This window comes from Garra rufa, chromosome 7 (genome assembly GCF_049309525.1).
Source record: "Garra rufa chromosome 7, GarRuf1.0, whole genome shotgun sequence".
Taxonomy (NCBI): domain Eukaryota; kingdom Metazoa; phylum Chordata; class Actinopteri; order Cypriniformes; family Cyprinidae; genus Garra; species Garra rufa.
The window spans coordinates 17,826,879-17,841,028 of NC_133367.1; the positions used below are offsets into that span (position 1 = coordinate 17,826,879).

General features: G+C 35.8%; 1 protein-coding gene across 1 annotated transcript in view; it reads right to left on the reverse strand.

Moving 5' to 3' along the window:
- LOC141338021 (uncharacterized) overlaps positions 1-11,263 on the reverse strand; it is a 45,756-nt gene extending 34,493 nt beyond the window's left edge. The window contains exons 1-2 of the mRNA XM_073843593.1: positions 11,245-11,263; positions 6,765-7,109 (exon numbers count right to left, since the gene is read on the reverse strand). Of these exons, the coding sequence (XP_073699694.1) occupies positions 6,765-7,109; positions 11,245-11,263 (364 nt within the window). The remainder of the gene's footprint in view (positions 1-6,764; positions 7,110-11,244) is intronic.
- Positions 11,264-14,150: the final 2,887 nt, after the last annotated feature.

The window sequence follows — 14,150 nt, forward strand, 5'->3', positions numbered from 1 at the left end:
GCTGCAATATTGTAATTTTAAAGGCGTTCTAATTCGTGCAAATTATGTCGTTCGTCTCCATGTATACTCGTTGAAAGCAATCTGTACACGGTGAAGGAATTGCTTAGGGTTTTCAATAAATTCGCTCAAACAGCTGAATTCAGGTCTTGATGTGTTCTAATGGGTATTTACAATTAAATGGCTGGAATATTGTAATTTTAAAGGCATTATTTATATGCATTTTCCACCGAGTTCAAAGTGAAAGTAAGTCACAGCTCGGTAACATGGTCGTTAGTGAAACGTATTGAAAAGCTCATTTGCAGCTAATGTTGTTCTTTAAAATATTCTTGTATATTTATTGTGTTGGATCGCTGGAGTGTTTTTATGTAAATGCTTTTAAAAGACGTGCAGTCATAATTCTCAGTCGGGTAAGTTAGCTCCGGCCCGTGAAAGCTCGTCTGTATAACACATTTGCTGAAGACAGTGCTTTAACTTTGAAATAAAACAGATCACAAAAGGCTGATTTGTTGATGTGTTCTAATGGGTATTTACAAATAAATCGCTGAAATATATTTATTTTAAAGGCGTTCTAATTCGTGCAATTTATGTTGTTTGTGAGCACATGTAGAGAGAGAGTAGCCTAGTGCTGACGGCTTGTATAAGCGCTGAAGGGTGCGAGCTTTTCTTTTACAAGAACTACTCACAAACCACTGAATTTAGCTGTTGATATGTTCTAATGGGTATTTAGAGTTAAATCGCTGTAATAATGACATTAAGGCGATATTTATTTGTATTTCCACGGATTTCAGAGTGACTGTAAGTAAGAAGTTTGAGTCCCGCCTCTTCAGTCGAGAGGTATTACTGTTAGAGGGCGCATTTTTTCTCAGCCCATGTAATTCATTGGGAAATTGGTCATATTCAAAAATTAATAATAAATCAACTGTACATCTGATCAGTCCAAATAGATATAGCAACTCTTTCGGGACAAGGGCCCAGGTCTCTGCCAAGTTTGGGCCTTGTGGCTTCAAAGGCCTCGGAGGAGTAGCTGTCAGAAATTTCTGTAGGTCATAAGAATAATAATAATAACTAGAAGCTAAAGTTCGATGACAAACTTTAAATGTTGGCTTGGAGAGCCAAATTGGGCAGCCTTCGGGCAAAAGGGCCAGCCCAGAACACTTAGAGCTCTGTAATTGAATTGTTGCTAGTAAAAATGCTATAAGTAATGCTTAGTATATTTTAGGCTAAAACAGCTTGCCATAGTGGATTAATGTGTATTTTAGGTTAAAACGGCTTGCCATACTGGAATATGTGATGAGCGCCTGCTTCAAAGCCGCGTCGCGTTGCCGTGCGGTTGAGCCGAAAAGCAGAAATAAGCAAGCATTTAACCTTTTTATTATATGACTGTACTATTATTGTGTTGAATCGCTGGAGTGTTTGTATTAAAATACCTTTAAAAGACGTGCAAATGATGTCTTTGTTAACAGACACATAAATGCAGCCGTGCATCTCATGTTAGTTACTTAAGCCTATGAAAAATGTCATTTGCACCCAATGTAGGTCTTTAAAATATTCTTCTATATTTATTGTGTTGAATCGCTGGAGTGTTTTTATTTAAATGCCTATAAAAGACGTGCAGTCATGTATAATTCTCAGTCGGACATCTCGGAGCTCATGTCTAACACACTGCTGTACGCAGCGATCTCTGTATGAAAACAAAATGCTCACAAACAACTGCATTTAGCTGTTGATATTTTCTAATGGGTGGAATGAATTAAATCGCTGCAATATTGTAATTTTAAAGGCGTTCTAATTCGTGCAAATTATGTCGTTCGTCTCCATGTAAACTCTTTGAAAGCAATCTGTACGAGGTGAAGGAAATGCTTAGGGGTTTCAATAAATTCGCTCAAACAGCTGAATTCAGGTCTTGATGTGTTCTAATGGGTATTTACAATTAAATGGCTGGAGTATTGTAATTTTAAAGGCGTTATTTATATGCATTTTCCACCGAAATCAAAGTGAAAGTAAGTCACAGCTCGGTAACGTTAGTGAAACCTATTGAACAGCTCATTTGCAGCTAATGTAGTTCTTTAAAATATTCTTGTATATTTATTGTGTTGGATCGCTGGAGTGTTTTTATTTAAATGCTTTTAAAAGACGTGCAGTCATGTTTAATTCTCAGTCGGGTAAGTTAGCTCCGATCCGTGAAAGCTTGTCTGTAGCCTATAACACATTTGCTGAAGACAGTGCTTTAACTTTGAAATAAAACAGATCACAAAAGGCTGATTTGTTGATGTGTTCTAATGGGTATTTACAAACAAATCGCTGAAATATATTTATTTTAAAGGCGTTCTAATTCGTGCAATTTATGTTGTTTGCGAGCACATGTAGAGAGAGAGTAGCCTAGTGCTGACGGCTTGTATAAGCGCTGAAGGGTGCGAGCTTTTCTTTTACAAGAACTAACGTTACTCACAAACCACTGAATTTAGCTGTTGATATGTTCTAATGGGTATTTAGAGTTAAATCGCTGTAATAATGACATTTTTAAGGCGATATTTATTTGTATTTCCACGGATTTCAGAGTGACTGACTGTAAGTAAGAGGTTTGAGTCCCGCCTCTTCAGTCGAGAGGTATTACTGTTAGAGGGCGCATTTTTTCTCAGCCCATGTAATTCATTGGGAAATTTGTCATATTCAAAAATTAATAATAAATCAACTGTACATCTGATCAGTCCAAATAGATATAGCAACTCTTTCGGGACAAGGGCCCAGGTCTCTGCCAAGTTTGGGCCTTGTGGCTTCAAAGGCCTCGGAGGAGTAGCTGTCAGAAATTTCTGTAGGTCATAAGAATAATAAAATATAATAATAATAACTAGAAGCTAAAGTTCGATGACAAACTTTAAATGTTGGCTTGGAGAGCCAAATTGGGCAGCCTTCGGGCAAAAGGGCCAGCCCAGAACACCATAGTGGATTAATAATTGTATTTTAGGTTAAAACGGCTTGCCATACTGGAATAAGTGATGAGCGCCTGCTTCAAAGCCGCGTCGTGTTGCCGTGCGGTTGAGCCGAAAAGCAGAAATAAGCAAGCATTTAAACTTTTTATTATATGACTGAACTATTATTGTGTTGGATCGCTGGAGTGTTTGTATTAAAATACCTTTAAAAGACGTGCAAATGATGTCTTTGTTAACAGACACATAAATGCAGCCGTGCATCTCATGTTAGTTAGTTAAGCCTATGAAAAACGTCATTTGCACCCAATGCAGGTCTTTAAAATATTCTTCTATATTTATTGTGTTGAATCGCTGGAGTGTTTTTATTTAAATGCCTTTAAAAGACGTGCAGTCATGTATAATTCTCAGTCGGACATCTCGGAGCTCATGTCTAACACACTGCTGAATGCAGCGCTCTCTGTATGAAAAAACAAAATGCTCACAAACAACTGCATTTAGCTGTTGATATTTTCTAATGGGTGGACTGAATTAAATCGCTGCAATATTGTAATTTTAAAGGCGTTCTAATTCGTGCAAATTATGTCGTTCGTCTCCATGTATACTCGTTGAAAGCAATCTGTACACGGTGAAGGAATTGCTTAGGGTTTTCAATAAATTCGCTCAAACAGCTGAATTCAGGTCTTGATGTGTTCTAATGGGTATTTACAATTAAATGGCTGGAATATTGTAATTTTAAAGGCGTTATTTATATGCATTTTCCACCGAAATCAAAGTGAAAGTAAGTCTCAGCTCGGTAACATGTTCGTTTGTGAAACTGAAAAGCTCATTTGCAGCTAAGGTAGTTCTTTAAAATATTCTTGTATATTTATTGTGTTGGATCGCTGGAGTGTTTTTATTTAAATGCTTTTAAAAGACGTGCAGTCATAATTCTCAGTCGGGTAAGTTAGCTCCGAGCCGTGAAAGCTCGTCTGTATAACACATTTGCTGAAGACAGTGCTTTAACTTTGAAATAAAACAGATCACAAAAGGCTGATTTGTTGATGTGTTCTAATGGGTATTTACAAACAAATCGCTGAAATATATTTATTTTAAAGGCGTTCTAATTCGTGCAATTTATGTTGTTTGTGAGCACATGTCGAGAGAGAGAGAAGCCTAGTGCTGACGGCTTGTACAAGCGCTGAAGGGTGCGAGCTTTTCTTTTACAAGAACTACTCACAAACCACTGAATTTAGCTGTTGATATGTTCTAATGGGTATTTAGAGTTAAATCGCTGTAATATTTGAATTTTTAAGGCGGTATTTATTTGTATTTCCACCGATTTCAGAGTGACTGTAAGCAAGAGGTTTGAGTCCCGCCTCTTCAGTGGAGAGGTATTGCGCCTTTAGATGGCGCATTTTTTCTCAGCCCATTGAAATCCCATAGAAATTTTTCATGTAAAAAAATTAATATTAAATCAACTGTAAGTCTGATCATTCCAAAAAGATATAGCAACACTTTGGTGACCAGGGCCCAGGGCTCCGCCGAGTTTGGGGCTTGTAGCCTTAAAGCTCTAGGAGGAGTAGCGTATAGAATTTTAGTCTCAGAAGAAGTTTAATAATAACTAGAAGCTAAAGTTCGATGACAAACTTTAAATGTTGGCTTGGAGAGCCAAATTGGGCAGCCTTCGGGCAAAAGGGCCAGCCCAGAACACCATAGTGGATTAATAATTGTATTTTAGGTTAAAACGGCTTGCCATACTGGAATAAGTGATGAGCGCCTGCTTCAAAGCCGCGTCGCGTTGCCGTGCGGTTGAGCCGAAAAGCAGAAATAAGCAAGCATTTAAACTTTTTATTATATGACTGAACTATTATTGTGTTGGATCGCTGGAGTGTTTGTATTAAAATACCTTTAGAAGACGTGCAAATGATGTCTTTGTTAACAGACACATAAATGCAGCCGTGCATCTCATGTTAGTTAGTTAAGCCTATGAAAAACGTCATTTGCACCCAATGCAGGTCTTTAAAATATTCTTCTATATTTATTGTGTTGAATCGCTGGAGTGTTTTTATTTAAATGCCTTTAAAAGACGTGCAGTCATGTATAATTCTCAGTCGGACATCTCGGAGCTCATGTCTACACTGCTGAATGCAGCGCTCTCTGTATGAAAAAACAAAATGCTCACAAACAACTGCATTTAGCTGTTGATATTTTCTAATGGGTGGACTGAATTAAATCGCTGCAATATTGTAATTTTAAAGGCGTTCTAATTCGTGCAAATTATGTCGTTCGTCTCCATGTATACTCGTTGAAAGCAATCTGTACACGGTGAAGGAATTGCTTAGGGTTTTCAATAAATTCGCTCAAACAGCTGAATTCAGGTCTTGATGTGTTCTAATGGGTATTTACAATTAAATGGCTGGAATATTGTAATTTTAAAGGCATTATTTATATGCATTTTCCACCGAGTTCAAAGTGAAAGTAAGTCACAGCTCGGTAACATGGTCGTTAGTGAAACGTATTGAAAAGCTCATTTGCAGCTAATGTTGTTCTTTAAAATATTCTTGTATATTTATTGTGTTGGATCGCTGGAGTGTTTTTATGTAAATGCTTTTAAAAGACGTGCAGTCATAATTCTCAGTCGGGTAAGTTAGCTCCGGCCCGTGAAAGCTCGTCTGTATAACACATTTGCTGAAGACAGTGCTTTAACTTTGAAATAAAACAGATCACAAAAGGCTGATTTGTTGATGTGTTCTAATGGGTATTTACAAATAAATCGCTGAAATATATTTATTTTAAAGGCGTTCTAATTCGTGCAATTTATGTTGTTTGTGAGCACATGTAGAGAGAGAGTAGCCTAGTGCTGACGGCTTGTATAAGCGCTGAAGGGTGCGAGCTTTTCTTTTACAAGAACTACTCACAAACCACTGAATTTAGCTGTTGATATGTTCTAATGGGTATTTAGAGTTAAATCGCTGTAATAATGACATTTTTAAGGCGATATTTATTTGTATTTCCACGGATTTCAGAGTGACTGTAAGTAAGAAGTTTGAGTCCCGCCTCTTCAGTCGAGAGGTATTACTGTTAGAGGGCGCATTTTTTCTCAGCCCATGTAATTCATTGGGAAATGTGTCATATTCAAAAATTAATAATAAATCAACTGTACATCTGATCAGTCCAAATAGATATAGCAACTCTTTCGGGACAAGGGCCCAGGTCTCTGCCAAGTTTGGGCCTTGTGGCTTCAAAGGCCTCGGAGGAGTAGCTGTCAGAAATTTCTGTAGGTCATAAGAATAATAATAATAATAATAAGTTTAAATAGCATAACAGTATGTTGGCTCTCCAAGCCAACATAATAATAAGTTTAAATAGCATAACAATATGTTGGCTTCTCCAAGCCAACATAATAATAAGTTTAAATAGCATAACAGTATGTTGGCTCTCCAAGCCAACATAATAATAAGTTTAAATAGCATAACAGTATGTTGGCTCTCCAAGCCAACATAATAATAAGTTTAAATAGCATAACAATATGTTGGCTTCTCCAAGCCAACATAATAATAATAAGTTTAAATAGCATAACAATATGTTGGCTTCTCCAAGCCAACATAATAATAATAATAATAATAATAAGTTTAAATAGCATAACAATATGTTGGCTTCTCCAAGCCAACATAATAATAATCAAGATGAGCCATAAAAATGCCTGTAGAGATCATCAGTTGTTTCACTAAAAGTAGCAATGCCAATTCTAAGAGGCATTGGACAATAAAAACATTCTTCTTACACTATAGGCTAATTCCTCATAGCTTTCAATTGTCCACAAGCACCACAATAATGAATTTATTATTTACTCACCGTAGACAGCAATACTAAAGCTTTTGTGTTTGACCTCTCCACTGTGGATCTGTAATTTATATAGTCCAGAGTGAAATTTGTTGACATTTGTGATAGTTAGAGATCCTGTCTGCTCATCCATCTGTAGCCTGTCTCTGAATCTCACATTATTTTCTTTAATATCAAATACAGATTTGGTCTTTTTATAGATTTCAGCTAAACGAGTCTCTAAATTTTGATATTTAAATGTCCACAGTATCAGATCATCTGTCAGTATTTCAGTAATATCAGAGTTTAAAGTGACAGAATCTCCTTCCATCACTGATACTGTCTTTGTTTCTTCTTCTTTATCAACACTAAACACACCTGGAACAAAACCACAACAAAATTCTCATCTCAGATATCCTTCAAAGTTTATTTGAAAAACAAAAAACAAAAAACAAAAAAATGCATAATAAAACTACAATATAATTCATTAAACATAAGAATGCTAAATGCATAAGTTCTAAAGATATAGCAACAGTGTAAAGCCTCATTCTGACATGCATATGAAATAAGATCTCAAACATACGTTTACTGTTAAGGAGTTCTATTTTATAGTATTTGACTAAAGTCAAATTTTAAAAAAATGTTTTAACGGTCAAAAAAAAAAATTATAACAATAATAAAAACTACATGATCATGCAAGACTACAAGAACTTAAAACAAATATACTGAAAATGCATAACTTACCACCAAAAAGCCATAAACCAAAATAGATAGATGTGTAAAACATCTTCTTTAACAGCTCAAACACTTTCGAAGCATAAAACGCAACATTATGCATTCGTTTTGTGGGGTCTGCGTCGTGCCAAGGCTAGTACTTTGAGCAAACCCCCACTGATCTAAAGAAAAAAAAAATTTGCCTAAAGTACTCGACTGAGATAGAGGGACGGCGCAAGGGTTGGGCAGGGCTACAGAGCTTATGAAGCCCCAAATGTTAGTAAAGCCTCGAATGTTTTGTTACATCTTTCTCTAATTTGGTGTCATCTCCGGAAATTGTGACAATTTTAATAATTTAGAGCTATAGAAAATATGGTTGTTTCCCGCGAAGTAAACGTTTTAAAAAAAAGTCTTAACATTTAACGGTAATCTGTCCGTGAAGCAGCTGCGCTTGCTGTGGTAGCGTTAGCGTTATATGCCAGGTGTGTAAACAGAACGGAATACATGGAGCTGAATGAACGCAGCAAACCGATCTTGTTTTCCTTGCGAAAACAGGATATGATGTGCAGTGGAGCGGAGTGAAAAACGCGCAGGTTCTTGCATTTTTAAAGGTTGAACAGTCTTTGAGGGAAGGATCGAGTATTTTACCTGCATGCAATGTGTGAGTAGGCTACTTTGTCCATATAAAGAAAGTAAATGGGCGTGCAAAACAACACTGATCCTCTTTCAGGAAAAAAACGCCATAGCGTATTGAGTAAATGTTGACAGAAATTTCTATTTTATGGTGAACAATCCCGATAAAAACGTAAATACTACTTCTGTGTGTAACTGCTTTCATTTCCCCCATCTCCTACTTACAAAACCACATCCTGTAAAACCAAGAAAAATCAACCATTGTCAAATGTTGAGTTAAGTTAAGCTTTTGTTTAAATGACTTTAATGATCAATAAACAAGGCAACATCCGCCCACTATCTATTAACTATAAACTATGATAACAGAAAAACTTTTCATCAGTATGTAGGCTGATTAATGCCCCCCACCCCAATTTTTTTAACCAAATCTTGTGCGTAAAAAGAATAGAGGCTTGATATTATATACAAAGAAGAACTAAACGAGTGCCCAATGTAATTGATAACCATGGAATCAAACAAGAAAAAAGAAAAGTAACCAAACATGAAAGTAACACCAATTAAACGGATTTATCGGAAATGTAATAACTTTTCCAGTGTTTCATTAAAATCATCATGGGCAGGTTTGAACAGTCTCCTTCTCCCCTGACCTTAAAGGGTTCCTTTTCCTCAGCTCACTTTTATATCGTCATATTAGCCTTTAAACACTTTTGGAACTATTTGAGGTTGGTAGAATAAGCATTACGCCAGGTAAATGCATATCTGGACCATCTGTGTACACTGTGTGCAGTGTGGGGGGAGACATATCTGCTGTGTATTAAAGTACACCAAAACAAGAATATTAATAAAAGAATACCACTTAAGAAAACGGTTTATTCCAAGGGTTGCCAGCATTGCCACGACATTTACATAATGTCTAACGAACCTTTCAACGTAGTCAAAAACAGCTGAATCGGTTATGCAAATCAGGCTCAGATGAATTGTTATGCCTCTTTAAATGTTAATGAGCTACTGCTCACTCCACTTCTATCTATTTTAAGGTTTGTTAACACAAGACAAGCAAATAGACTCTGTATATAACTCAGAGGTCTTATTCAAGTAGCTAGCTTTCTATGTAGAAACCAAATAACAATTGAAAAAAGATTGTGTTGGAATTTTGTTAAAAACAGATCTAATACTTGACTCTAATGCATTAGATACTTGAATAGATGATGTATGTTTTTAAACCTGGTATGATGTCAGATCATGAATTAACTGACTTATCAAAAGAGTGTTTAATTAGGCTATGAATACAAGACTACGTAAACTGACGATATTAAAAATTTAGAATTTACCACATTAAAAACCACAAGCAAAAACAAATAAATGTTGTTGGAGTGCTTCACCTCACCTGACTGTATTCATAAAGTTTATTTTAACTGAAGGCTTGTGAGTCATGTTCAATGAAAAAAAAAAATCTGAATTTAATGAATGCAGGTCCGCTGATGGACACTGATAGCAGACAAACCTAAACTAATGTGTGAAAAGTGGGAATTTCTTCAGCAAACATAAAAATACACCTTTCTAACATTACTATTTAATTAGTTAGTTTTCACCATTTCCTATCTCTCATATGTGAGAAACTCTTTAAAAATGGTCAGACCCAAGAAACTGTTTTACATTATTATACCTGATTTACAAGCAATTGAAAATCATTCTGTATGCAGAGAGAAGATAAGGAGCATTGTGTTTGCAATCATTTCCTGTTTTGTTGAGCAGCTTTTCAGTATCTTCCTGTGAGGTGCTGTAATGTTGTACATCTGAACATCTAATAATAAAGAATACTTTGAGCATGTTTTGCTTGAATAAATAAGGGAATTTTAGTTAATAATGTATAAATGAACGATTGATTCTAACCTGAAAAATGAATTTACCTCAAGATTGTTAACATTGCTGTATTTTTGCTTGCAACATTAGTTTGCAGTAAGGTTGTTTACTATGATTTCCTGGGTAAGGAGAGGAGCTGCTCTTTACTCAAAGCCACCAACCCATACATACATAACCCATTGCATACATGCTCACAGCACTCACCACATATAATCAACAGCCTTTAGCCAATAGCCTTCAAAGACCACAGAACATTCCACTTTGACTCAGAAACTGAATCGGAAAATATGTCACAGTGCATGAAGAACCTCTTCATTTTCATTTGGTTACTCTGATCTCAGTGTATAAAAAAATTACATGATTTACATTAACTTAGAGTTTTAATTTCTTGTCAAGTCATAACAACAGTGGACCTCACTGACTTTTACTGTATCAACAAAATTACAAACAAGTAAACAAAAACGCTGAGACATTTGTCAATAATCTTATTTTGGCTTCTTTTGAAGAAAGAATGTTAGAGATGTTTATAACGCCTTTAGGATGAGTAAATATGACAGAATGTTTATTTTAGGGTGAACTATCCCTTTAAGAGAATGAAAACATTATTTTTTATGTAATGTGACTGCATTTCCCTCATCTCGCACTTACAAACCACATCCTGTGAAACTCTTGTCAGGCTTTCTGCTACATATTTTATTTTCATTGATGACATGAAATCAAGGAACAAATTGTAATATCAAATAATTTTATTTTAAATGATTTCGGACACTTGTTGGCCTTTTAGAAGAAAATCTAAGCCAGATGTTGATCCATGCTACAACTGATGAGTTTGGTGTAAAGAGCTCTTGAGAGCTTTCATTGGGAAAAAGTACAATAACCAGCGTAGTTAGTTCTTAATGTGATTTTTATTTTACTCTTGAAAGGATTCAATGAATTCTTCTTTTGAAATCTTCAAACTCAAAACAAACCTAATGAAGTTGGTTCTGCTGTGTATCCTGCTGTTGTGGAATAAAAAAAAAAAAACACTGCGCCCTGGTGTGTTTTATTGTTTTGTCTGAATGGTTTCATGAAGAACCTGTAACATGTGAAGAACCTTTCTTTTTAACAAAAGGTTCTTTGTGGTGAAAGAAGTTTTCCTTAGATTTTAAAAAGGTAAGAAAGAGATCTTCCTTTAACGAACCTTTGACTGAACAGTTCTTTGTGGAACCAAAAATGGTTAATCTATGGCATCACTTTTAAAGGAGAAGTCCGGTGTGATATTGACCCAAAGTGTATTGAATCATGATACCGAGTTTGAACGTACCTTGCATATCTAATCTCATCTCGTCCTGTCCACTGCAGTCCGAAATCTGGGGTTAGTTAGCCGATGCTCGCAACAGGTTGTCAATGAGAGTCAAAAGGGCATCGAAGTAGCCATGTAAAAAAAATCACTGTTTTATGCCATTTACCAGGCACAAAGTAGCTCCACACTTCATTGGTAGACTTCCAAGGGCCCTGACATTTAAAACGAGACATTGAGAACTCAGAAAAAGCACCGGTAGTTTATTTACAAGACGATTTATACAGACAGTAACTGCAAGAAAAAATCCGGTCGCCGCCATCTTGAATTTAGTCATGACAAGTCGAGCGTCACACTAAAACTGAATCTTTAAGTGTGCACTGCAGATTAATAATATGCAGCTACTTTCCAAAAGCTACACTGATAAATGAAAAGTAAACTGGTTTTAGTGGTCTTTGTTCAAGTTTAATGATCTAAGTTCAATATATTATTTATTTTCCTCTCAGTGCATCTCTTAAACATTGAACAAACAATTAATTTATCACAATTTCATTCTATATTGCTCTTCATCAGAAAACGCTCAATTACAGGTATTTCTGAATCTAACCGGCTTTCAGAAGGTTAATTTGTGATTGTAAGGATAAACTGCACATTTCACACTTTGATGAACATGAACACACACAAACACACATCGTCTAACATTGTATGCATTACCTGAAGATCTTTGCAGCGGATTAAACTACAGCCACATTTAGGCTCGGTTTCACAGACAGGGCTTAGACTAAGCCAGGATTAGGCCAAATAGTTCAATTAGGACATTTCAGTAATTTTTATAAACGTGCTTAGAAGAAAAAAAAAAAAAAAAAAAAACTTTACTGGTGTGCATCTTGAGACAAAACAAAATCACTAATATATTTTAAGATCAGCCAGTGCAAGTTTCTTAGTTGAAACAGCTCGGGCTTATATTTTAGTCTAGGACTAGTCTTAAGTCTTGTCTGTGAAACCGGGGGTTACTGACCTTAATAACATTAGATCTGACTCCAAAACATCAGCATGTGCTGGTTCACACTTGCAATATGAGGACAAATTGATTTCAAGTGATTGAATTTAAACAGACTAATATTGAACTAACTTTAAATAAACATCAATACACATCCATAAGAGAAATCCATGTTTATTAATTTTCATTTTAAACACCCTTGTGCGTCTATGCTGTTTTAGTACGTAATAAGTGGGCACATTTCTGCTTTTATTATTATCAAATAAACAAAAATAAGTTTAATATAGCTGCAAGCAGCGATTGCGGCGCCAAGCCCCTGAAGGGCTGTAGCGCAGTGCAGAGGAGGAAGAACAAAAACTGCTCAAATTGAATGCACATAAAACACTGGTTCAGAAGGATTGATCACATTCAAAAAGGCTACAGAAGAGAATTTTAGGAGTGAGAAAGAGCAAACAAAAGCATGACTTAGCATTATAGGCAGATTAGCATGCTAAGGTAGCTTAATACCAAAGTAGTTTATGGTTAACCTCATAACTGAAGAGCCACATTAGAACGAATGGCTAGCGTTTACCATGCTAACCAATTAGCATGAGCACTAGGTGGCTCTGCGTTTAAACTTCTCAGGTACCTCTGGGACATGCTGTCGATGATCCCTACCAATGTTTGTGTAGATATGTCAAAAGGTTCAAAATATATTGCAAACTATGTCACATTTCAAAATGGTGGACATATGGTTCAGCCAATCCTGGCAAGATTGATATTATCAGCATGAACCAAGGAGTTCACAGACACCAAGAACATAATTTTCTGACAAACTCTTTCAAAAGTTATAAACAAAAATGTACTATTTTTTTGTATCTCACGACCCATAGGTGGCACTGTTCCCAACTTTGGCATGGACCCTCAGAGCATGGTTTTGATGAAGAGTACCAAGTTTCATTTCAGTTGATCAAAGTTTGGCCAAGATATAGCCTCTGAACCAATTTTGGGTCAACCTACTTTGAACAAAGATGAAAAAAATAAAAAAAATGTGTTCAGTCATTTCTGTGCAGCTCAGTCCAAAGATCATCTAAGCCAATTTTGGGAATTGGATACATTTTCAAGGAGGAGTAGCAAAAAGCAGAATACTATACTTTTCAAAATGTTTTCTGTACTGTTAGTAAAACATGGATCAGGTGTACTAAGTTTTTTTTTCTTTTTTCTAGAATTAGGAGTTCAGGAGTTATTACCAGTTTAATGTTAAATTTTTGAACTAGTGGTGGCGCCATAGAGATGGCACTAGAGACCCCAAAGTTGGTCAGATCACTATTCATGGCCATCACTACAAGTGTGCCAAATTTCACCAATTTCCTATGTTCCCTTTATAGGGCTGCCATAGACTCCCATTGGATGAAAATAATAAGAAAACATACAGATTCAATAGGGGCTACAGCCCTTTGGGCTTGGCCCCTAATTGTTATTATATAGTGTGTGTGTATATATATATATATATATATATATACACACACACTATATAATAACAATTAGGGGCCAAGCCCAAAGGGCTGTTGAATTTTTTCTATTAGTCTTTAAACGTGTTAAATTGCATGATAAGCATTCTTTGACTCTTTTGGTTAGTTATTAATACATTTGATCAAAGAAAATGAGTATGTGAATGATGAATGATTTACAATACTTCATGTTGCAGTTCAGTTGAGTTTTATCTTTGAAAGCAGACAAACATGAAGAATCATCATGACTGTGAAATGAAATCATATTAAACATAAATCAGTCCTGATGGGTTGTGGTGTATTATGGGGTGATGATCAGTGATCTGTCAGATCTGCAGACGGTAGAGGATCTTTGTGTATCCTGACAGGCTTTTCTCATCTACAAACACAAACACATGCAGATGTTGAGTATATTTAACATCCGCTGCTGATTCTGCTAC